The following is a 23,094-nucleotide window of genomic DNA, read 5'->3' on the forward strand; positions in this document are numbered from 1 at the left end:
CAGCAGTGAGGACTGTGTGTATACCACACAAAGTAATTAGTCTCTAAAGTTCCTGGCAAACATTTTCTGCAGCCTGTATAGCTTCATATTTATATTGTGCATGTAGGCACTTGCATTTTACACAGCACACTTCATTCACTTAACCCTACCACACCCTGACTGTGCTCTGTCTCTCTACATAATGACACTTGAGGACCACAGCTTGCATTTCAGCAGCCAGCATGTGTAAAAGCTTGTTTCTCCACATCAGATGATTGGCTCAGTGTAGCGCTCGTATTGACCCAGTATGTCTGCAGATCCATTAGTGCGACTGTACTCGGGCCCACTTAATGCCCAACTACAACAAACACTGCCATCAATAAATATAGCCGCCTTTTTATGCAGCGCACAGTGAGCTGCTGTCTGCCTGTGAGGGCGGTTTGTCTAAAAATCAGGGCCTCTCAGACAGCAGCCTGGTTAGGAGAGCGGCTAGTCGCGGTGTCTGAAACTGGAGGGTGTGCATCATCCTACCACGCACACAGGAAGCGAAGGAACGAACGTAGCTTCTGCCCATCTGATTTTTGAGTAACACAAGGGTTCAGTCAGTGGGCAAACAGCAAGATTATCCAAGAACCAGCATGGCTAAAGGGGATTTGGCGAGCTTTGCTTGTGTTCATCTGTGACTGATGCAATCAGTTCTGATACTTTTGGGTCAGACTATTTAGAGCGGCGACCCGGGTCCCTCGCAGCCTGGACCCTTAATATTTGGATTAGCACAAAGAACCGCTGAAGGGTCAAAAGGCAAATATGACACATTCATTACACTTCAACATGAATTATTAGTTGCTCTCAGACTGTGTGAGAGCATTACAAGGTTCTTCTATGGACACAGTCTTTGATATCTGAATTTCAACCCGTTTCGATTTATTGTATTCTAAATATTCTACTAGTTATGATAATGTTGTAAGCAAGCTGTAGCTGCTATAGATGACTGATGGACATGCAAACTGTGTCATAGCTGCACCATAACAACCTGAATGATATTGTGAGGCGGCAAAGATCATCTGACACAGGGCATGTGTGCTGTGGACTGTGGCTTTGTTTGAGCCCATCCTGCTGATACTCGATGAGATGGGGATAACTGTAAAGTTAAGTTGGAGTCACATCCACATCCTCTCAGTGATGTAAACGTTGAGGCTAGATTACTTTGTTTCTCGCTCATTCGTTTGAACCTCGTCTCTGTGGCAGCTTTTTGTAATCCGATGTTTGACTCACTGCTGACCTCATCTGATGTCCACCCCTCACACACTCCTAATCACATCGCCACGTCTGACTCTCACCAGGTCACTCTTAAGGGAAAGGTCAGCCCGTCCGTGACGAGGGCTGGATCTTTGTGTCGTTTGTTACTGCAGCTCGTCACTGCTGTTGAATGAGAAACATGATTGCAGTATAACATGCACCCATAGTCTGTGTCATCATCACACATACATTTCTTGTCATTTCTTCAAAGCCGCTGAGTTTCCTCCGGCTCTCCGACCTGAGTGTGGTTACGGCTCACACATCGTTACATTCACACCTTTCATTATCCTCCAACTCAGCATATCAGCTTTGCTGTCTCAAGTGCCAGAGGCTTGTTTATGTGATCAACAATTCATTTACAGCTACTGAGTCACAGCAGACCACTCCATCTGCAAATTATCTCCCCGTGAGACGTTTTATTTATATTAGAGCTGTGCAGTGTAAGCATCGAGCCGACTACACACCAGGTTCACCAGTTCAGCCTGTGTAGCTGTTGGTTATTCAGCTCATTCAGCATTTGCTTTATATGTGATCAGACATTGCTATTTCTTCCATACCCTCCTTGTTGCAATTAAAAGTGAACTAGAACCAGAAACAAGCACATTTGTGAACATTGTAACTCTTGTTAACTATTACATCATGTTTAATAATGAATCTGGCCTGAACGTTTTTGATGTAACTTTATTAGGGTTCATTTCAGGCCTCACAGCACAGTCTCACAGTTTTGATGAAGAGATCTGGTCCTCTGTCCAACATGTGACCGAGGCACGACCAGTTCTGCAGTTCACTAAAAGAAGGTTGTTTTTCCTCTTGGTTACCGTCTGTTATAACAGCACATGTGTCATTTCTGAGAGGTTGAACATGTCAAATGAAAATTATGCATTGTAGATACAGTGAACCTGTGAAGGCGGCCCATTGATGGCTGTGTCCATGTAGCAGAAGCACTGCGTGTTACATGTGTGCAGTGATGGCAGCTTTCAGTGTCTCCAGTGAGGTGGCATCTGTATCGGCCCCGCCTCCCTGCAGCTAGAGGAGTCAGTGAAGTAGAGACAGGAAGTGCAAGAGAAAGGTTAAGACTGTAATTGGCATCTGTCCTGGTCCTGGTAGTGCAATGCACCAGGGACAAAGACTTTATCAGGCCTAATGATGCCTGCAAGATGATGGGAGACTAACTGCGAGCCCCCACCCATGCTCCTCTCTGACTGGAGGATCCACAGACAGCAAACTGCCAGCTCAAGGATACATGCTGGACTCACAGTGATGTCGAATTTTAACGTGACATAGATCCAGACAACACAAAGCTTTGCCAAGTCCTTCAGATGAGGGAAAACGTCCTGCAGGAACAATGTGGTGCAGAGTTTGGGAGCACCAGGTTTGTTCTGGTTGTTCGTCTTGGATCTCCCTTTAGAAGACCAGAGGCTTTGTTTTAGATGTTGGTTATGATTTATCAGTATGACTTGTCTCTGCAGCTTCACTCTGCTGCTGCAAGCTCCTTTCCCCCCATTATTAATGATTTTTAACATTATTTCTCAGAAAAGGAGGTGAGGTGGTCATATTCAGCCTCCATGAAATTCTTGGCATTCCCTCTCATACGATAAGCGCTCCATAGGCACAGTCCATCTGTTAGCCAAGTAGAGACTGACAGGTACAGTGGGGGCCAGGTTCTTTCTTTGAGTAGTGAGTCCCTCTGTTGCTGCTCTGCTGTCAACACTACAGCAAACTAAATACTGTGGAAAGACCTGCCTGCTCCTCTCCCTGCTTGTCAGTGTTGAAGGTGACCTCTATGAGGTGTAAACAATAACTGTCCTATTAAAATTGTGGAGACCTGTGTCAACACCCCGGATCACCTGAACCCATCGCTCCCACTGCAATGGGTAGTGTAGTTGATGCAGACAGGCCCCAGTTCTGGGGACTCCACCGGACGCAGAGCCCCAACACCAGTAACCGATTCAACCAACACTGAAGACCAAAAAGGCAGACTGGCCCCAGTCCAAGACAAGCCACTTCCCCAAACCGCCATCTCAACGGCTCCCTCTCCGACTGTTCCCCGAGCAGCCAAAGGTTTCAGATCGCTCCCGCACAGCCAGAAAATCAGGTAACCTCGGGCACCAGGGCCCCTTGCCCTGTGCCTGCACCCGCATAGAGGAGGCCAGCCACCTGGCCCTGTGCCAGCACCTGCTACCACAAGCCCCCCAGGCCCCACATCCCAAGACTGCAAGGCAGCACCCACCCCAGCCACCAACCACCACCAGCCGAGGCAGACGCACAGATGCCCCAAAACGGCAGCTCTCCAGCCCCCAGGAAGGCACCAGACTGCCATAGCCCCAGAGACCACCCCAGCCACCTGCAAGGACCAGAGGGTGACTGCAGCTGACCACCCCCAACTAAGTAATGGAATCAATGAGTGGGGACCAGATGTGCCAGGCCAGTGTCAAAGCTGGACGTTTTTTTTTAAACTATGGACCCCAAAAAGGTCCACGATATCATCTCTGGTCTGTGGAGAAGCCGTTCCACAGAGTGTGACATAAGTGTGTTTTCAGTCAGCTGCATGCTGCCATGTTCAGTGCTGCAGAGATTCACGGTGACTCTCACATTATTACAACAGAGCTGCCAGCTCTGATGCTTGTGTGTGTGTGTGTGTGTGTGTGTGTGTGTGTGTGTGTGAAGGAACAACTTCTTGCACACCAGTCCAGTTAGCAGCAGTATACACACACACACACACACACACACACACAGTGCTACTTATGACAGACACACTCCTGCCCTCATTACCCATAATTCACATCTGGCCATCTTTAAAATGGGACAGCTGTTTCATCAGCACATTCCTCCTCGCTCTTCAACCTTCTCTTCCGTGCTATCCCACAGTTCTCCAAACACAAGTCTGGCTCATCATCGCCTTTGACAATCAAGCTGAGATATGAGAACAGCTGATACTTTACCTGAAACATCCTCCAGCTGAACAGTCTGCAGCTTGTACAGGTTTAAATTTGTCACCTAATATCATAGCATAATAATCATTTAGACGTCTTTGTGTGAAACATGAAGTGCATACATGCAAACACTCACACAACCGAGGAAACGCCCACTGTGTGACATCATGTAGCCCTGCTGTAGGGTTCTTTTCTCACTTTGTTAACACGAGCCTTGATAAGTTACTAAATGCCAGTCAGAGTCACTGTTGTATAAAAAATGACTTGAATTAATTTTGCATCTTTTGATTCACATTTTGTGACATTAATAAATGGATGGACTGGCTAAGCATACATATACATACATAATGTAGGCTGTGATGGACACGCTGCTAAAGGCAAATGTAGCATAGCAATGGACCATACTTTAAATACATTTAGAGTATGGGGAGAAATGTATAAGTAGTTCCACAAGTCTTTGTGCTTGCTAGCACATAATGTCCATAATTTGTGGTTCTGCCTCTCTGCATCACAACGATATTTTAGGCATTTTTTGGTTTCTTTATTCTGAAAGAGCTCGATGTGGCACCGTCACACACAAAGGAATTCATGTGCACGCTCAAGAAAAGAAAGAGATAAAACACTTTTGTATTATACAACAGTTCACTGTCAGTCCTTCAAATCCAACATGCAGCATCAATGCATCTGCTAACGTTAGCAGTAGCAGTTCCCTCTGAACTGCAAAACTAAGGAGAGAATAATAAAGCACAGCTATGGAAATACCCATATGTCTGTGCTTACCCTGACCCCCACCTTTTCTCTTCTATCTCCATCTTAGTTTTTCTTTCTCTCTCTGTGTTTTGGGGGGTTTGGCCCCACTGAGAGGATGGAAAGCTAATCTGCAGCACTCTGTGGCTCAGCGGAGCTGGTCTCTCACCATTCCCACGGAGAGAGTTGCCAAAGCAAATTTGGCGACAGGAAATGGAGACCCCTCTCCCTTCCTAAAGAGTGTAAGTGTGTGTGTGTGTGTGTGTGTGTGTGTGTGTGTGTGGATCTGCACGGCCTCCAGGGCGCCAGTGGGAAAGGCCTGCATACAACACAATACGTGTGTTGTCCTCCCTCTCGTTATGCTTCCTCTCACAGTTATCAGTCTTGTCATGTGAAGCTGACAGTTTTGGTGCTCTAAATGAAAGCTTGCCCTCCATGAGGTGTCACAAATCTGTCAGTTTATAGGTTTTTATGACCTATTAAAAAGACTTGGTGGTTTTAATTTTACTGATGTGTGTTTGAGACGGAGGCGCCGCGTTCCCTTTAGAGGGTCAGGTGATTTTGAGACTCCTGAAATAGTATAGTTCATGTCTACAAAGGACATGAACTAGGAGGATGTAAGTATGTAATTTAACCATTATATTTGGCCTGTTAGTGTTGTACAGGGGTTGTATTGGTTAGTTGCTACAAGTGTTTGAACTTTAGACCGTCTCTGGGAAGTTGGCCCTCTGTTTTGTCTACTAGCCTCTCAGGAGTCTTCCTGGAAAAGGCCTAAAAACAACTACAGACCTGCTGCCACATCTTTCCTGGGAAAAACATGTCCATTTCAAATAAACAGAATCGTCAGATCTAACATTGGGTCAAAGTTCCAGGAACAAGGGGTAACTGGCAGTGTAGAAATTTCACAGCTGATGGGGTAAATGATGTCTCAGATGGGGATTAGGGCAACACGTCGCACAATGTTGCCTCACAGCAACAAGGCATCTGCATGGGTTCTTCTTCCCACAGTCCAAATGCATGCAGTTAGTGGGGTCAGGTTAATTGGTCACTCCCTGGGGCAGACTGGTGACCTGTCCAGGGTGCTGCTCCATGGTAGCTGGGATAGGCAACCCTGATGATTGGAAGGGAATGGATGGAGGGGGGGATTAGACTTTATAATCTCCATCTGCACCGATGTCCTGTTTAGCCTGGTTTGACTGCACTGTTGCCAGTTTACATTGGAGCAACTGCACATGATGGTAGGCTCGAGCAGACTTCATAGAAGGATAATAGGAGGGAGTCCTTGGCCGTCGGTGTCAGTTGTCCTAGTCTGTGTTTATATCCAGCGTGCATGGGCCTCCTCTCTGTATACAGCTGGTAGTTGTCTGTTACCCAGTGAACTCAACAACTTATTACTTGTTCCTTCTAACTCAAAACTTCCCAAAAAAAGAAAAACTCAGTTACTTATGTGCTGAGTGCAGGAGAAATGACTTTGCACCACATCAAAGTGAATATTAGATGAGGCCATTTCAAGTGGAGTCAGCAAACCAGTTCATGTTGAAAACTGCACCCCAGCACACTGGGACGTCTTGAATAATAAGAGTGATCTGATGCAGTGCTGTAATTATGTAAAGTGTGTTTCTGTTTACTCCATAGAGGACAGAGGCACGATTGTTCTCTGTGACCTGTCGGCCAAGGAGGTGATGGTGGGTCAAACTACCAACCAAAACTGAAGCTCAGCGTGTGCGCACACCACACACACGCACACCACACACACGCACACCACACACACGCACACCGAAACACACGCACACTGAAACACACGCACACTGAAACACACACACACACACACACACACACACACACACACACACACACACACACACACACAGTCTGCACACAGAGGAGTTCACCTTCACATATCTCTTGAATAAAAGCCACTTAGTGAGATTGTTTGTTCATCCAGAGCCAATGAACTGATCCCAGAGCATCAGGGTCCGTCCTTTTTATTTGCATCAAAAATGGAGCATGTTGTCTCACACCTGTTTGTTTCCCCAGCATATGTTGGGTTTTGTGGCTTCTCATGTACAAAGGCAGCTAAGCTCCCGCTTTGTCTTCAGGAAGAGCCCCTCCCTTTCCACTGCAGTGGGCCCCTTAGCAAGACATGCAGCGAGGCCAAAGTCAGGTCACAGGCAGGGTGCGGCTCCTGAGCGAAGGAGAAGCAGAGTTATTTGCCCCTTTCATGTCAGCCTGGCATGTGGTGGATTTTGGGTTAGGTGACCTGTTTTGGTTCCTTACTCGTGCAAGCTGTTTGCCTCTGATTCATCTGCGGTCTGACCACCTGATACACAGTCAAAACAGAAATCACAAAAGGAAATTGATTTTCCAAGGAAACGCACAACATTCAGCACAGTTTAATGCCTGCACTAATGTTTGTGTATGAGTCAAAAAAAACCACTCAGTGACGTTTTCTTTTTAATGTAACTGTTTAGTTGAAGCCAGCTGTCAGGTTCTGTGAGGCTGTGCTGCAAGTATGTTTCTGCGAGGCTCTGTTTTGCTCGCTTTTCTCTGCAGCTGGAATCTAACTTGTTTGTAGAGGACATCCTGTAATCTATGACACAGGAAACGCTCTCAGACAGATAGACGAAAAGAGCTGGGTAGGTGGGTGGAGGTTCAGGGGAAGACGAGCAAGAGGAGGGAGTGGCAGCAAAGGAAACAATGTGGTGGTGACAGTGGGCTGTCAAGAAAGAGCGTGTGCGTCCGCCGTGTTCAGTCATGGTTTTCAGCAGACGTCAGCAGACAGGATCGGCTAGTGTTGCTCGTCTTGTCGGTGTATCGGAGCATGCAGGGAATGATTAAAACAAACTGAACATGTTTCTGTAGTCAGACTGATTCTGTGTTTGTGAGTACAACACAATAAGAAAGCACAGCTTTCATCAACACTGGGATCTTGCTCTAGTGTTCCTTTTCTATCTCAGATTGTGCCCAGCTTCACAAGTATATATGTTATTTAACCGTTTAAAGGTCAGTGCAGTGAGAGTGTAGCAGTGTCAGTCTTGTTAAAAGTTTCACTTCCCCGTTTGTCTTTGCAAGACTTATGTACGTTTTTAAAGAACTGAATGTCTTTGCACAGCGCTCGTGGTGCGGGGGATTCGGTGGTAACCTCGTGGTCATGCTCTTTTCAGGATTTTCTTCTCCATATATGTGTAAAAATGGTTTACACACAAAAGTCTGACAAAAAGATTCTATTCATAGAGACAAACGGCGATGGCCTGCAGACACAGGAAGTGAAACTGAGGATTTTCAGACAGACTTAAACTGAGAAGACTGCTCTCACTCCACCCTTCCTGTCTCTGCCGCAAACACTCCTAACAGAGATACACACCCACCACGGCTCTGCCAGACACATGCTACGGACAGACCTTTTCAACATATGCTGCTCCGTGACTCGATCCTTTGTGCGATTCCCGTGCGAGGCACATCTGACAGATCCCGGCCTGTACACCACTCTGCAGCTCTCCTAATAAAATCATATCTGACTTTCAATAAGAGCCACTGCCACCCTCTCGATATCGCAGTAAGGCCTGTGCCTAGATAATACAAGCACTGGAAGGCAGTACATAGACGGTGCACTTTCGACACGTCTAACACGCCCTGCTTAATCACAAAGTCTTATCTTAGAAGTGTGACATCCTGTCTGCTGTGGAATCCACGCCGGATCATAAAGGGAGTGGGTTTGCTGCAAGGTGCACAAGTGTGTGTGCACGCTTGCATACTTTGGCACGTCTTTGAACTCTGACTTACAGCACCCTGTTGAGCACAGCGTCTTATCTGGAGAGGACTGTGAAGTTTCCAATAAACAAGATGTGTGTTGCTCACATCTCGGTCAAGGTCTCGGTGTTTGCTCGAAGACTCGTCATTCATCCCACACAAGCGTTTCGATAACGTTTACTCTCACGTATAAAGATGATGTCAGAAATCAAACTATAATAGGGTTAGGGGGGTAGGGTTGGTGTAGTTGTTGGGTCTGCGCTTCGACAGGCATCGCTGGTTTAGAGACTTATTCCTCATGAAGAAAGCAAGACAATGACACACACCGTGACGTCAGACACAGTAGTAAAGATTACACCGGAAGCTCACTTTTGGACTGAGAACCAGTCCCACTGACATGCCTCAAACAGGAATTTCCTGACTCTTTGCCTCCCGTTGTTCAATCAACGAGACATTCAGATTTCTGCATCGCTGAAGCACGCAGGCTCAGCTGCCGGCTTTGTTGACCCTGTTCCTCCCGTGTGCCCGTGATTACCAGGACCGTATGGAGACCGCGGTGTTGGCAACTGTTAATCCACGAGACAAGGACTGGCACGTGGCACGGAGACTTTGCCCAGAGCCAGAGCTGTCTGCCACCCCCCTCTCCCCCTCTCCCTCTCAGCTGCAGGCTCTAGCCGCTTGCCTCTGGCTGCTCGGCTGCAGTCAAATCTAGGACACGTCTTGATCTCTTGATAACCCACAATCATAGCGACCAAGACTCTTGTGCGCTATTATAGGGGTTTTTGTGTTTGTTTACCTTCTATGAAAAATGGTAATGTCCTTATTATTGTGTGAGTGTGGGACTCCAGTATACTGTGGAAGCCTGTTTGAAAGGTAACATAGTATTAAATATATGAGTGGACACAAAGTGTCAGAGCTGGTTCAGGGTGCTTACCCACATGTTTGCTGAGTCGTGCCATATTTAATGACATCAGTCCCAGCCTACACTTGCTCATCTCTGCTACTTTAACTACCCTCACCTGGCCACAGGTTCTTGTATCTCCTCCTCGTTCTGTGTTTGTTCTCATGGAGCTCTGTTCTGGGCTCCTACTCGATGCTCTCCATAGAAGCACATGGAAGGACAGGTTTACAACTGACAGCAAAATGACAGCAGATAAAAATATTAGTTAGAATTAATGGAAAAATTGAAGCTATAGTTGTGCTGATTGAAGTGCTAAGGCGGTAAAAAGGTGATAAATGTGTGTGAATATATTTGTTTTTTACACCAGAGCAAAGCCTAGTTTAAAAAAAAAAAGCTATTTGGACCCATTTTTTTAATTAAAAATGCTTAAATTTGCAGTTGATATATTAACAGTCAGTGTAATGATGCCATGAATCACTCTCTGTTAGATAGTTTAAGGTTCTCTATCAAAGAGCTTAGCAAACAATAGGAATACAAAACCTGACTGTACGTTGGTGCTTGCTGTACCTTTGAGACACTTATAGAAAAGACGTCTTTAAACAAGCTGAGCGCTGAGCGTGGTTTCTCATTTAAAGGAACCACAACTGTGTTCCTCTGAGACCCGAGCCTCCAGATAACAGTTCCCTTACACCAGCAGACCAGATAATGAAGGCTGCTTCAATGCTGTGACGCTGCTATGGAAAGTCACGAAGTCTTACGTCAGGCAGATCGAGGCCAGCTGTCACATCGGCAGACCTCAGTGGTATTTGATCGTCTAGCCACTTTCCTACGAGAGCAGCTCTGATTACACAGACATGTGGCAGACGTGACACACTGCCAACAGTCGACAGAAGCAGCGTCCAGCCCATTACAAATGACCACCTGTTGACATCACGCAGGGCTGCTCTGTGTGATGGTGTAAAGATAGTGCTACTCCTGCTCACATCGCTGATTCTCAAGAGAAGTCCTCACAGAGAAAACCACAGTGAGAGAGTGCATCTATCTCCGATGATAAGGATTTTGAGATCCATACATTTTATTTTAGGTGCCTGCCAAAACATTTAAGCTATGCATAAATGTTAATGGTTTGACGGAGCCGAGGCAAACCTGGCTACATGTGACCTCCAGTCCAAGCCGTGACCTCAACAAAGTCCAGGACTAAGTTCAGCAGTCACTAAGAATAAAATAGGCTTCCTCCATGTCCTGTGCAGAGCCATGAAGTGGAGCACACTGTCCGTGACCCCTACTTTAAGCCTGCTTAGTGTGACAGTAGGTCAGTCATGAAAACGGTTTCACCAACCGCAGTCTGTGGCTCCTGGAGCTGTGGCTGCTACTGAGTAAATACTCTACAATTAAAACAGTCTTTATCATATTTAAAGTCTAGCTGAATGCAATCTGTTCAGTCACTGTAATCACTCGGGGTGTGTGTGTGTGTGTGTGTGTGTGTGTGTGTGTGTGTGTGTGTGTGTGTACTAGTGACAGTCACAGCCTAGAGAGGCTGAGGTCATAGCCACAAAGTCAGCATAACGGGGAGGAAAAGAAACAAACCCCTGCTTGTCTGTCTGTACGGGTATATCGATGGCACACACTCATACCAACGAATGTGTGAGTGGGAGGGTATTAACATCTTCATGGAGACCAAAAATTGGTAGTTTGCTATACTTGTGGGGACAAACAGCCCTTGTGGGGACCAAAATCCCGTCTCCATGAGTTTGAAGGCATTTTTGAGACTCAAAATGTGGTTTTAGTGTCAGGGTTACAATTAGGTTAGGGTCAGGGTTAGGCCTCCATTTTTGATGGTTAGGGTAAGCAGCTAGGGAAAGCATTATGTCAATGAGATGTCCCCACAAGGATATAAATACACACATGCGTGTGTGTATATGGATGGCACACACACACACACACACACACACACTCACACACTCTCTTGGCTGCCTCTGAGCACATGCCCTCGCATTGGTTACTCTGTGACACATTGCCATAAAGCGGACTGTGAGGTGTGTGTGTGACCTTTGCCAGAAATAGAACGACACACGAAGAGTAAGCGGCACACCTACATTTAACTTCAGCCATCGGAGACCCCTGCTGGCACTCCCCAGTACAGGCTGCTCAGTTCACTGACACTGGAGTGATGCAGACATCGGCATGGTCTGATTGATCCTTTAAACACACCTTCTTCTGTTCTCAGGTGTCCGATCCCATCCCGATGAAAAGGTCTAAACATGACGACCTCTCATCACAAACTCCGCTGGCCGACAGAGCGAAGCAGCACGACTGGCTGCAGTCCTTGCCAACTCCCAACAAGGTCAGTGTCAAATCAGGAGAACATGTTGGTGATCATGATGCACGACATGACACGTGATGTCATGTGAAGATGAACGGTTTGCTTTCTTTCGCAGATTTGTCATTTATCTGTTTCAGATCATCAAGCTCATTTTTATATCAGACACATAACCAGAGTGGAGAAAAAGTCCAGTTTTCATTCTGCTCTCCAAACTTCCTGGTCTATATGACGAAACCTCAAATGTTTGCAGTAACTGTGCAGAAGTGCTTTAAGTCAGCCACATCGGACAGTTTTCGAGTATGAAGTTTAAATTCAGAGTGAAGTGTGCTCTTTGACTTCAGATCCACACTTCATTTTGGGAGCCTCGACCTGCTGGTGTCTTGTGGAGTATTGACCTGCTGCATGACTTCAGTGTGCTTGAGGTTCACCTGAAACTGGCCTTTTTCTTCTTTTTATTCAGGCATGGCTTTGCCTCACAGCGCTCCCACTGGTGACAGTTTTCCACAGGTCTCTTTCTCATTGTTGAATCATGAATGCAGCCTGAGGCAAATTAGGCCTGCACTTGTTCAGATGTTGTTCCCCTTTCTTTTCTGAGTCGATGATGTGCTCTTTCCTCTCCTCGGAAGGTCCAGTACTCTTCCAAGTTTTCCACATGTGTGGATGCAGGCTCTCACTGTGGAGCCTCAGAAATGACTTTGTGTCACAATCTAAAGAAAGAACTGAGAGTTCAGGGTTGGATAGCCGTTTTTCTCTTAATGAATCAAATCAAAAGTCAAAATGTTGTATTCACCTCAGTCGTCTTTTTCTACTACTGACATTTGTGTGACGATGTGAAACACGTAACTGACAAATATGCAAAAACATGTGAAATCAGGACACACAGCACTATCTTTAGATTTGGCATGCAGTGCTAATGGTGGCCACGTGCTGAGTGACGCTTGGTTGTACTGACCCATGTCCAGTGTGTCCAACACAGTAACACATTTACACCAACAACTGAAGTGACTCATTCTACTCTTTGTACCCAGAATAAACGGCAGCTTTCACCATAAGAACAGGAGGGAAATGTTCTGATACCAGTGACACCTGTCTAATATCCATGTTTCATATTTACATTATGTCAAAATGAAATTTTGGGAATATTAACCTTGTGCAAACAAATATTTGTTCTTTTTCTTTGAACATCCTAAAACATTTACAGTAACTTGCAGCTGTAACATGGTAAAGTTAATAAGTCCTAATAAAGTTGTGATTTTTCAGAAGTAAATAAAATCTCATTAACTGATGAGTGCCAAACTGCTGTCACGACTGCTGAACAGTCCACTGGTGTAATTTCACCTCCCAGTTTGGAGGTTTGACCTCAGAGGAGTTTCTACAGTGTTCGAGGTTCATGGAGATTCTCAGAGAGCAGAGATCGCTGCGACACAAACCTGTCAACACTGCGACCGATTTTTTTTTGTGTGTTTATCTTTTCTTTCTCTTCTCCAACATATCAGAGTCCATTATTATAGTAAACCAATACTAGTAAGAAAAAATCATATTAAATACCATGAAGTAGAAACAAAAAGCCGTCGTCCTCACCCACAGCCAGAGAAGGTTCATAGTGTAAGTGGGCTCCTGTTCTTGTTGTAGCAGTGGACCTGGGACTGTGAGCAGGAGTTTACATGATCACAACAGGGAACAGTTTCTTCACTGCATATTGTTGTTATGGCCAAGTTATAAAGATGTTTATGTTAATATTCACACGCTTATCGACTTTTCCTGTGAGCTGATAGTAAAAATGAATACATTTTATGTAGTTTTTTAATGGTTAGTAGTTGTGACCAATGGGAATGTCCTTGTTCAGTGTTGGTCAAGTAATTACTGATTACTTCCCCCAAAAAGTAATCTTGTTACTTTACTGATTACTTATTTTCAAAAGTATTAATTACTTAGTTACTTAGTTACTTTTTAAAAACACGATTTACAACCTGAATAGGTGATAAAGCGATAGATCTTTCAGCCCAATTCTACTTTTTCTGCATAATCCATCATGCAAAATGTAATCAAATGGAAAAGTCTCTTTTTAAAACTTGTTTTATTAGTTTTAATCTTTTAAAAAATTTAATTACATGCAACATTCTCTGACTGGAAGAAATTAGTTTAACATTTAAACCTATTTTCTGCACATTCCAGCACATAAAATAAAATATTTTTTCTGTTTACACTCAGTCTTTCAAATAGATGCAAGTAAAACACAGCAGAAAATAAATAAAGTCAAAGACTCAGCGGTCCTGTTGCTCTATTTTCACCTGTAAAGCAGGAGCAGGGTAGGCGGAGGTTTGCCCTGGTGCAGGTGTGCCGCAGCGGTCAGTGGAAGAATCCTCGAGTTTCTCTGTGAATTTCCCATTACGTCGTTGCGCACTCGGTGCTTGCTTGGAAGTTTAGGGTTTTTTCGCTGTAAAAAGAAGTTTTCTTCCCACGCACAACGGACGCTAATGTTTTTGTCACTTTTTATGGAATCAAAGTCAAAGTAAGGTCAGTACTTCCACGCTTTAAACGCTGCACGCTCATACTCTCTCCCACAATCGATATGTGATCCACTGTTGATCTGCACACAGCTGTTGTCACGAACGTCGCACTCGCTTACGTCACTGTCATGAGACACTCTCGCAAAAAATCACGGTTTTAGTAACGCAGCGTTCCTACGGGAAAGTAACGGTAATCTAATTACCGTTTTTGCAATAGTAATCCCTTACTTTACTTATTACTTGAAAAAGGTAATCTGATTAGCCATCTCTGTCCTTGTTAACCCTAAACTCTGTGGCTCGGTGTAATTTCCTCACTAACTTGAATCACTTTTGTTCTCCAGGGGCTGAACTGCATTCAGTCCAGGCAGAGGCCCTCAGCTTTCAGACCCTGGTCCCCCCACATCTCTGCGGGTGATAAGGAGCCCTCCAGTAACCCGCTGGCTCTGCTGAGAGACAGGTGAGAACAGCACCAAGTCCATTATAAACCTGAGTTCAGTAGATGTGCGGTCTAAGGGAAGCTGCTGCTCATGAGGATGGCAGTTGCTTCACTTAGCTGGGTATGTGGAGCTCCCACCCAGAGGAGTGCTCTCTCACTTGTCTGGGTGGGCTGGTGTCACAGGGGTCAAGTCTGACTGTTCCACAGCTTCCCACACTCTACCATTCACACACATTTGACACACTCATGCCGTGGGCACCCACTTGGCACAGTGCTGCCAGCGCAGTCTGCAAAATATCACAGATGATCTGGCCCAGTTTCTCCTGAAGTGGGAGGAAAGAGCTGCGGGCGCTTTGACTGTTTCCCAACGCGTTTGGCTGCTGAGGCTGTTCAGATTGGACTGTGTAACACAGCAGTAACAATCCGTACTATTGGATCTCTGTCTTGATAATCGCGTAACCTGGATTTAGGTTATTGTATGTAAAGCAACACGCGTCATGCTGGTCTGGTTTCGTTTTAGCTTCTACAATTACAAGACCCTAGAGAATGCAGTGGCCCCCAACGTCGCCCTCACTCCGCTACCACTAGGCAAGGTAGGGCCTCTGTCCCCATCGATACCCAGCACTTCCTACCCAAGTGGAAGCGAACCTCCAGGTGAGGGCGCACACCCCAACACCAGGCCTCGCAAGAGGAGAGCTACCGAGGAGCTCCAGTCCACAGCACATGAAATCCCTCAGCCTGCTTCCTCAGCAGCCTGCAAACCTCCGCTGCCTCAGGATGACAAGGACTCTGAGGTGGAGATCGAGGTGGAGAGCCGCGACGAAGGTAAGAAACGAACGCTTTAACGATAATCAGATGTGTAAAGGTTGTTTCATTGTTTGGCTAAATACATGTAGCCCCGGTCAGGTGATCGTTTCATCCTCTCTCATCTCCATGGCCTTTTCCAACAGCTGTTTCGTCCATGTCCTCCCTGTCGTCGCCATCTTTTACCTCATCCAGCAGCTCAGCCAAAGACTTGAGCTCGCCCGGTGTCCAAGGTCCCATCTGCACTATCGCGTCAGCCGAAAGCACGGCACCGGCAGCCACATCGGTGGCAGCACCAGCCCCTGTCACCTCTTCAGAGTCGGGCCTGGAGTCAGAGCTGGAGAGCCTGAGGCAGGCGCTGGACAGTGGGCTGGATTCCAAGGAGTCGAAGGAGAGGTTTCTGCACGAAATAGTTAAGATGAGGGTGAAGCAGGAGGAGAAGTTGGGATCGGCCCTGCAGGCGAAACGAAGCCTTCAGCAGGTAATCCTTGTTGGAAGGCAACATGAGTATTATCCTAACTTTTGTGTATTTGCATTAAATACAAAGTGCCAAGGTAAAGAGTGGAAGCATAGGTAAATGGGAACTAACACATTTGCATTGTGTGACATGAAGTGGACTACCCTACAGGGGCCGTAGATTTAAATTTATCACTATGACTTGTGTTTTGGCTTGTTTTAGCCATCCTTAACAAAAGCTCTACACTCCACAGAGTGTGCACACACAGGAGATTCACTGAGCTTTAGTAGAAGTCACTGTCGTTCCCCACAAAGCTTAGCATGAGTTGGCAAATGATAACAGTGGCAGCGGATGTTGCTGCAAAGGGAAAGGCCAAACTTCCATTTTTATTTTTGGACCATTTTTGGCAGAACAGAGCCGGTGTGGGTGAGCAACACAAGATGCATGCAGAGAAAGAAAAGCAGCCAGACGCCAGTCTACTTTCACTTTCCATTAGAGCTTAGTGCATATCCATGTCCCCCACAAGCTAAACCAGCAGCAGAGCCTCTGCTCTCCTTCCTCCTGTGTTTAGCTCAGTTCATCCTCATAGCTTTGTTTTCATTTCAAGTCTCTGTGAAATACAGGCTGTGATGGGGATGGACTTTTAGTTGTCACTGTAGGAACCAACAAAGCTTGATGACAGATAAGTTAGTCCCAGCTGCTCGTTTCCCATGAGAAGGCGATGGGCGTGTTGCCACGGCACAGACTGACTCTCTCTTAGAGATTTAGAGGAAGTAAACCCAGACTCTGTCAGCTGAACTGGCTTAGTGTAAACACTGACACTGAAGTGTGAGCAGTTCAGAGACAGGACTGTGACAGGCAGCGGGGCGGGTCACGTTCCTACGATGCTCATTTAAGATGTTGTTTAAGCTCTGTGGGCACTCCGAGTTTCTCTCAGTGACGCATCCATGTCTACGGACATAGTTTAGTTCATTCCTTTTATTGAAAAACGTGCCTGTTTGGAAGACAAACAGAAAGACTGTAACATTTGAGACATTCAAAGACAACATATTCTGCTTTAGGACAGAATGCTAAGCAGACCCAGGACCAGCCGTAACTCTGAGTTTGAGCGTGAATGGTAAGAGGCTGCTAACCCCCGGCTGTTGTGTTCTCTACTTTGAAGGAGTTGGAGTTCTTGCGGGTGGCCAAGAAGGAAAAGCTGCGGGAGGCGACTGAGGCAAAGCGCAACCTCAGGAAGGAAATTGAGCGTCTGCGAGCTGAGAGTGAGAAGAAGATGAAGGAAGCCAACGAGTCAAGGATCCGCCTGAAGCGGGAGCTAGAGCAAGCCCGACAGCTGAGGGTCTGTGATAAAGGCTGTGAGGCTGGGCGACTCCGTGCAAAGTATTCTGCACAGGTGATGATTCAGCTTTCAAATCCCGTGTGTAATCCCTGTGAGCCAAAAGATCAGGATGTTTGCTTTAAAGAGCACAGATAAAAGAGGGACAGCCACTGTTGTTGTTTCAGTTCAGCTTTCAGAGATTGGCAGTTCACTGCATTCGTATTCTATGAGCAAGCACCTGGTGACAGGATGTAACCTGCTGAGAGAAACTTCTCACTTCCTGAATATAGGATCAATATTCCAGGGAGGCGACGTCAGCTCTGCTTGTGAAAAGCAAGATTCAAACCAACTGACTCCTTTGGGTGTCTTTGAGTACCAACGCTACACACCTGTGTCAAAATTAAGCCGCCCTTTATTCTGCATCACTTTTAGCTTTGTTACAGTTTGAACAAACTTGTTAAAGCATTGGCTGTAAGCCTCACTCGTTTTAACATTGACTCCCACTTGGAGCCACTGCCAAGTGGCTGTTTGAGGAAACGCAGGAAACTTCCAGGTCGTTCATTCTTTAGCCCTGAAACAACATTTTTACAGTGTATTCTTATAGTTTTTTTGAGTACATGAGCCCAGTTAGTCTGAGTTGTGTAGAGTGAGGTCGGTGCTTTTGACTCCAGACCGTTCTGCTCTCCTCTGCTGTACAGTCCCAGCTGATTTGTGCTCTTGCGTTTTGCAGATCGAGGACCTCCAGATGAAGCTGCAGCATGCCGAGGCCGACCGTGAGCAGCTTCGAGCCGACTTGCTGCACGAGCGAGAAGCTCGGGAGCACCTGGAGAGGATGGTGAAGGAGCTACAGCAGCAAATCAAACAGTAAAAGAGACGGGACACCCAAGGACATTCCCACTGGTGACAACTAACCAAGCAGCCAGCCTTACAGCTGAACCTTTTCCATTTGCCACCATGATCGCCACCCCACGAGTCCCACAGGTCACCCGCATCACACCACTGTTCCTGTGCTTGCCCCTCAGTTTACTGAACACAAAACGTAAGACTTCAAATGGAGACACAGAGAAGAATGGAGGAGCGTTGTCCTTGTGCATGAAAAGTCTAGTGGTACCGTAGAGGAATGACTGGAAGCATGCATTTTCTGAAGCACTGACTTTTGCACCTCTGAACTCGTAGAACTGAAAACTGGAGCACAGTGAACGGCTCTGTAGTGCTGAGTGCGGCTGTGCCTGGATTTTCCTTCACAAGGACACAAGGAGAGGCTGTAGGACTGTGATATAAACTCATAACAATATAACATCAACGTGTGCACCTGCTGGGAGGTGTTACAATGACGTGGCCAGGAGGGAAGGCCTCCACCAGCGCCTCCTGCCACGATGAACCATAGGAGTCTGAAGACATTATAAGCTATTTAAGAGATTACATAGCGATATGTAGAGTACACAAAGAGCGTTTTTCTGTTTTTCTGTGCTATTGGAGGGAAAAATGAACAAATGGGCTTCCCAATGTGCTGCGGGGGTTTGTCAGGGAGCCATCGCAGCCCATTGGGGCGACTCCCCAAACACGATAGGATATGAAAACATGGCAAATGATTTTAACATGAAAGATTAGGTTTGGCTTTGTGTTCAACAGGCACATTTTCCATTTCAAATGAAGCCTCAAAGATGATCCCTACCAGTCACTTGGTGACGAGTTTTTAAACGAGCTCTTTTATTGGATGCTCTGCATACACTCACATACAAGTCGCATTTTATTTGAGTGTTTGAGTCCTGAAGTCTGTAACACACTCCAGATGTTTTCGTGCCGTCGCAGTGGGCTGGGTGGTTAGTCTTGTCCGTAACCACAAAGTGTTCATTTGAATTAAAGTATGTACATATAAATATACCTTTCTTTTTTTAAACTTTACAATAATGAATCGCACTTTGTCATGAGGTGAAAACAGCCCCTCCCCCATCGTACTCCCACTATTTTCAGCAATCTTTCTTTGAAAGCATCATCTTATACGCGACTCCTACCATATAGCATTTTGTTGATTATATGCATTTTCAAAAGAATATTGCTGCTCTGTTTTCATTAGGAAAGTATTGTAAATAAGCAGGAAGCCGGCGTTGGGCAGCAGCACACTCTCCAGTCTGACAACAGGAGCACGAACAAACGTTGTATTCAGAAGCCGGAGGCTGTGAATCAGCCGCCACACTGTGGATGCAATACAATCAGAATGTACATTGTGTTGATGCTAGTTTTCCTTTAATTATTGATGTTGTTTTAAATGTGAAAATATTTTATTATTTGTCTGTTGTGTTGAAGTTTTTACTTTCTAAAGAAGAATACTTCAAACTAACAGTTCTGTTCACATTTTTAATAGAAAACTAATTTTCTTTATGCATGAAATTTGACAGCGTTTGCCATACTTATAGTCAGTTATTGGGCATTGATACTGTACATGTAAGGGTTTTATTGTGTTATGCAATATCAAACAATTTGTCTTATTTAGAAATGTTATTAAAAAAAAGCAACACGTGTATGTTGTTCTTAAGAGAAAATCAAACTTCACACAAAGAAAAAAACTAATCAATGCTGGAAAACCTAAAGTGCCTGAAGGAGGGCCAAAGGTTTCCAGAGCAGGACAGGTGATGCTGAAGCTGTCAGAGGGAGGGGTGTCACATCAAGCCCCGCCCTCGCTCTGCAGCTCTTTATATCAGTATTCTGAGAATCCACCAGTTTACTCATGTTTCCCTTTCAGCGCAACGAACAAACTTCACAATCCTAAAAAGCTTTGGGCGTTTTTCTGAACGATTGCTTTCCTCGCCCCGTACTTGAAATCAATTATGTGCACGCTGTGGCAAAAAAGCCACCTGCTTTGGCAAATTGTTACTCTGGGTTTGGCAGAGCTGAAATTGGTACATTTTGTAGTTGTTTTTACGAAATAGCTAATGGCCTTACAGTGCTTGTGGTTTTCTACAAAAGAAGGAGACAATGACATTTGGCTTTTTGTCCTCCTGACGTTTAAAAACACATTTTATTTTCTAAAGAACCATTTTGCTAAACGACGGCAGCAAAGCAGCAATAACAGTCCACATTAGTATACTAGCCAGTGTGAAGAGTTGAATAAGAATTTACAAATGTAAATATTTTTTCATTTACGATATTGTAATAATATATGTACATGGTGTTTCCTTTTTCAAAAACTCTTTTCTTACAATAGCTGGTGGGGAGTTTGTTTTTTTTTAACTTTGTGTTTTAACTGAGATGTTTCAAAAACAGTTCATGCATAAGAGAATTTAATCTTCTTTTTTTTTTTTTTTTTTTTTACTGTAGTCTTTATATGACATGACTTTTTTCACCACTCATGAATTTTTAACAGTGTGTTTGGGATCAGCTGACCTGCAGTACAGGTCGCACACAGCTACACCTACTATATCACCGTGCTGATTCTTTTCCCTTCATCCTCATGTATCTTTTTAGCCCTGTGCTGCTGCTAATACTATATACAGTACTAGAAATATTTTTATGTAAGAGGCGAGCGCTCCCATGTATTAATGCCACACATACAGTATGAAAAGAGGCTTGGCTTATTCATCTATTTCCTTTATTTTCTTGATTCTTCATGCCTTTCTCTTCCAGCGCCACTGTTCCCTTCTCTAACGATACAGATATATTGTAAAGGAAAGGACTTTATGAGATTATGTTTGAAAATAGCTATGCTTATATACTACAGTGACTGAATGTACAGTGTATAGATGCATTACCACAAATAAAGTTGTTTGTCCAGATAGAACGACCTTGCTTCCTGTTTTTGGTGCCTTGTTAGCAAACAGCTATTATTTGCACTCAGTGCCTTTTTTGTTTTCAATTCTGACCGATGGATTCAGTGCAGTTCACAAGGAGACTGCAAGAATACCTCGGTCTAAACCTTGGTGTTGTAAAGTGGAAATACACATATGTCTGGATTCATGTGTTGATAGTTCCTACTATCTGTGTGTTCCAGTAGAGAAGAAAAATAAAGTGTCCTTTTACCATCAAAGAAAGTTGTGAAGGAAAAAGAGACTGTGGAGAATCAAACTGCAGTTAAGATGGGCTGCTTAATAACGTGGCTGTCCATGTCTTTACCATTAAATGTCCTCAATGCAGACTACAACAATCTTACATGTGTGCTTCTACCGTGTTGTTTGGCACCGCCAACTGAGCTGTAGTTTCAAACCGTGACGCTCCATAAGACCTCTGCTTTGTATTCTTCAGAGACGTGCTTCACCCTGTCGTCTGCATGTTTGTGTGGATTCTCTAATGAAATTTGAATTGATGATTGTGAAGCTGGTTTAAACATTCAAGGATAAAGTGCTTCTGAACCACTAAACAGTCCAAATGTGGCCTGTCGTGTAGGAGGTCAGTGGGACTGCGCAACACTTTATAAAAGCCATTTAATATAAAGATACATAAGAATTATTTTTATCTGTGAATTTAAAGCTACTGTAAAAGACTCCACCTAGAAACCTGGACTTTTGGTGGGGCGGAGCTATGGGGGGGCAACCCCTTGCTGTAGATCCACCCGTTCCCCGTGCCTCGGCTGCCCCCAACTTTTATGTCCTTAAAATACTAATTATTGGAGATACTGATACAATAAATAGTGTTAAAGTGGATATTTAGTTTGCTGAATTTACATATTGGGGATCTTCACTGAAGTAGGATGTGCCACCCTACTTCCCTGTTGCCCTTCCTTTGCCCCCGTGCTATCCAAAACCTCTAGATAAAGCAAATAAAGAAAGTAGTCCACAGCTGGGGATTGATCACTACAACAAAGCGTCATCTGGCATGTCCCTCGCTTTCAGTATGACTCGAGTTATTTTGAAGATATGAGTAAGAGTTGGATGTGAAACTAGAAGCTTCTGCTGTTTATGTGCTGGAAAGACAAAATAAACAAACGTGAGACTCGTTGGTTTTATCCTTCTAATCTCTAATTACAGGATTGACAGAATCAAATGAGCAAAAGAAGCAGCTCAGCGCGCTCCAACCAGAACAAGTTAATTAAAAGTGTACCGTGGCCATAATGATGATGAAACAAATAATATACACAGAGCTTCTGTCAGGTAAAACAAAGCTGAGCTCTTCCAGTGCAGAGGACGCTTTCAGCATCACTGAAACACGGCGTTCTTGTAGTTTCACCTTCTGATTTCTTTGTGTGTGCTGATGTGGTTTCAGGGCAGCTTTGGAGATGCCTCCGTAATTACTATGAAAACCTTAAAAAGGAAAAGATGAGCTACAAGCACTGAACTACACAGGAATGTGCACTTAACGCCCACTCAGTCTTACAGCATTTGATGTAAACATTCATTAGTGTGTGCACACAGCGGCGTTACACAGATGTGTGTATACAGTATATGTTAGCCGCAGACTCCTCTCTCTCTGCTCAGTGGAGGTTTGATGAGGTTTACGACATATTCAACCTTCAAATGTTGCTTTTAACTTCATTCTGTGGCAAAATCAAGACAATAGACGCAAACACAGACTCAAGCAAAGCAGTGATGAAACTGAAGTCGTCTGCTACTTCCAAACAAGGCTGCTGTACTTCATCAAACTTCACGTTGGCCCGCAGTATTTCTAATGACCACTTGGGGCAGGGGGCAAAAATCAGTCAGTCAG

At 44.9% G+C, this 23,094-nt stretch overlaps 1 protein-coding gene across 1 annotated transcript in view; it reads left to right on the top strand.

The window, feature by feature from the left end:
* Positions 1 to 21,235, top strand: part of skia (SKI proto-oncogene a) — a 65,369-nt gene extending 44,134 nt beyond the window's left edge. Inside the window, exons 2-7 of the mRNA XM_085258570.1 lie at positions 11,837 to 11,953; positions 14,784 to 14,899; positions 15,399 to 15,703; positions 15,829 to 16,163; positions 17,302 to 17,532; positions 18,188 to 21,235. Coding sequence (XP_085114696.1) covers positions 11,837 to 11,953; positions 14,784 to 14,899; positions 15,399 to 15,703; positions 15,829 to 16,163; positions 17,302 to 17,532; positions 18,188 to 18,325 — 1,242 coding nt within the window. The 3' untranslated portion in view covers positions 18,326 to 21,235. The remainder of the gene's footprint in view (positions 1 to 11,836; positions 11,954 to 14,783; positions 14,900 to 15,398; positions 15,704 to 15,828; positions 16,164 to 17,301; positions 17,533 to 18,187) is intronic.
* The last annotated feature ends 1,859 nt before the right edge of the window (positions 21,236 to 23,094 follow it).

This window comes from Mchenga conophoros, linkage group LG20 (assembly GCF_057382185.1).
Source record: "Mchenga conophoros isolate Kocher_MC1m ecotype Shallow Benthic linkage group LG20, M_conophoros_male_GT1.1, whole genome shotgun sequence".
Taxonomy (NCBI): Eukaryota; Metazoa; Chordata; class Actinopteri; order Cichliformes; family Cichlidae; genus Mchenga; species Mchenga conophoros.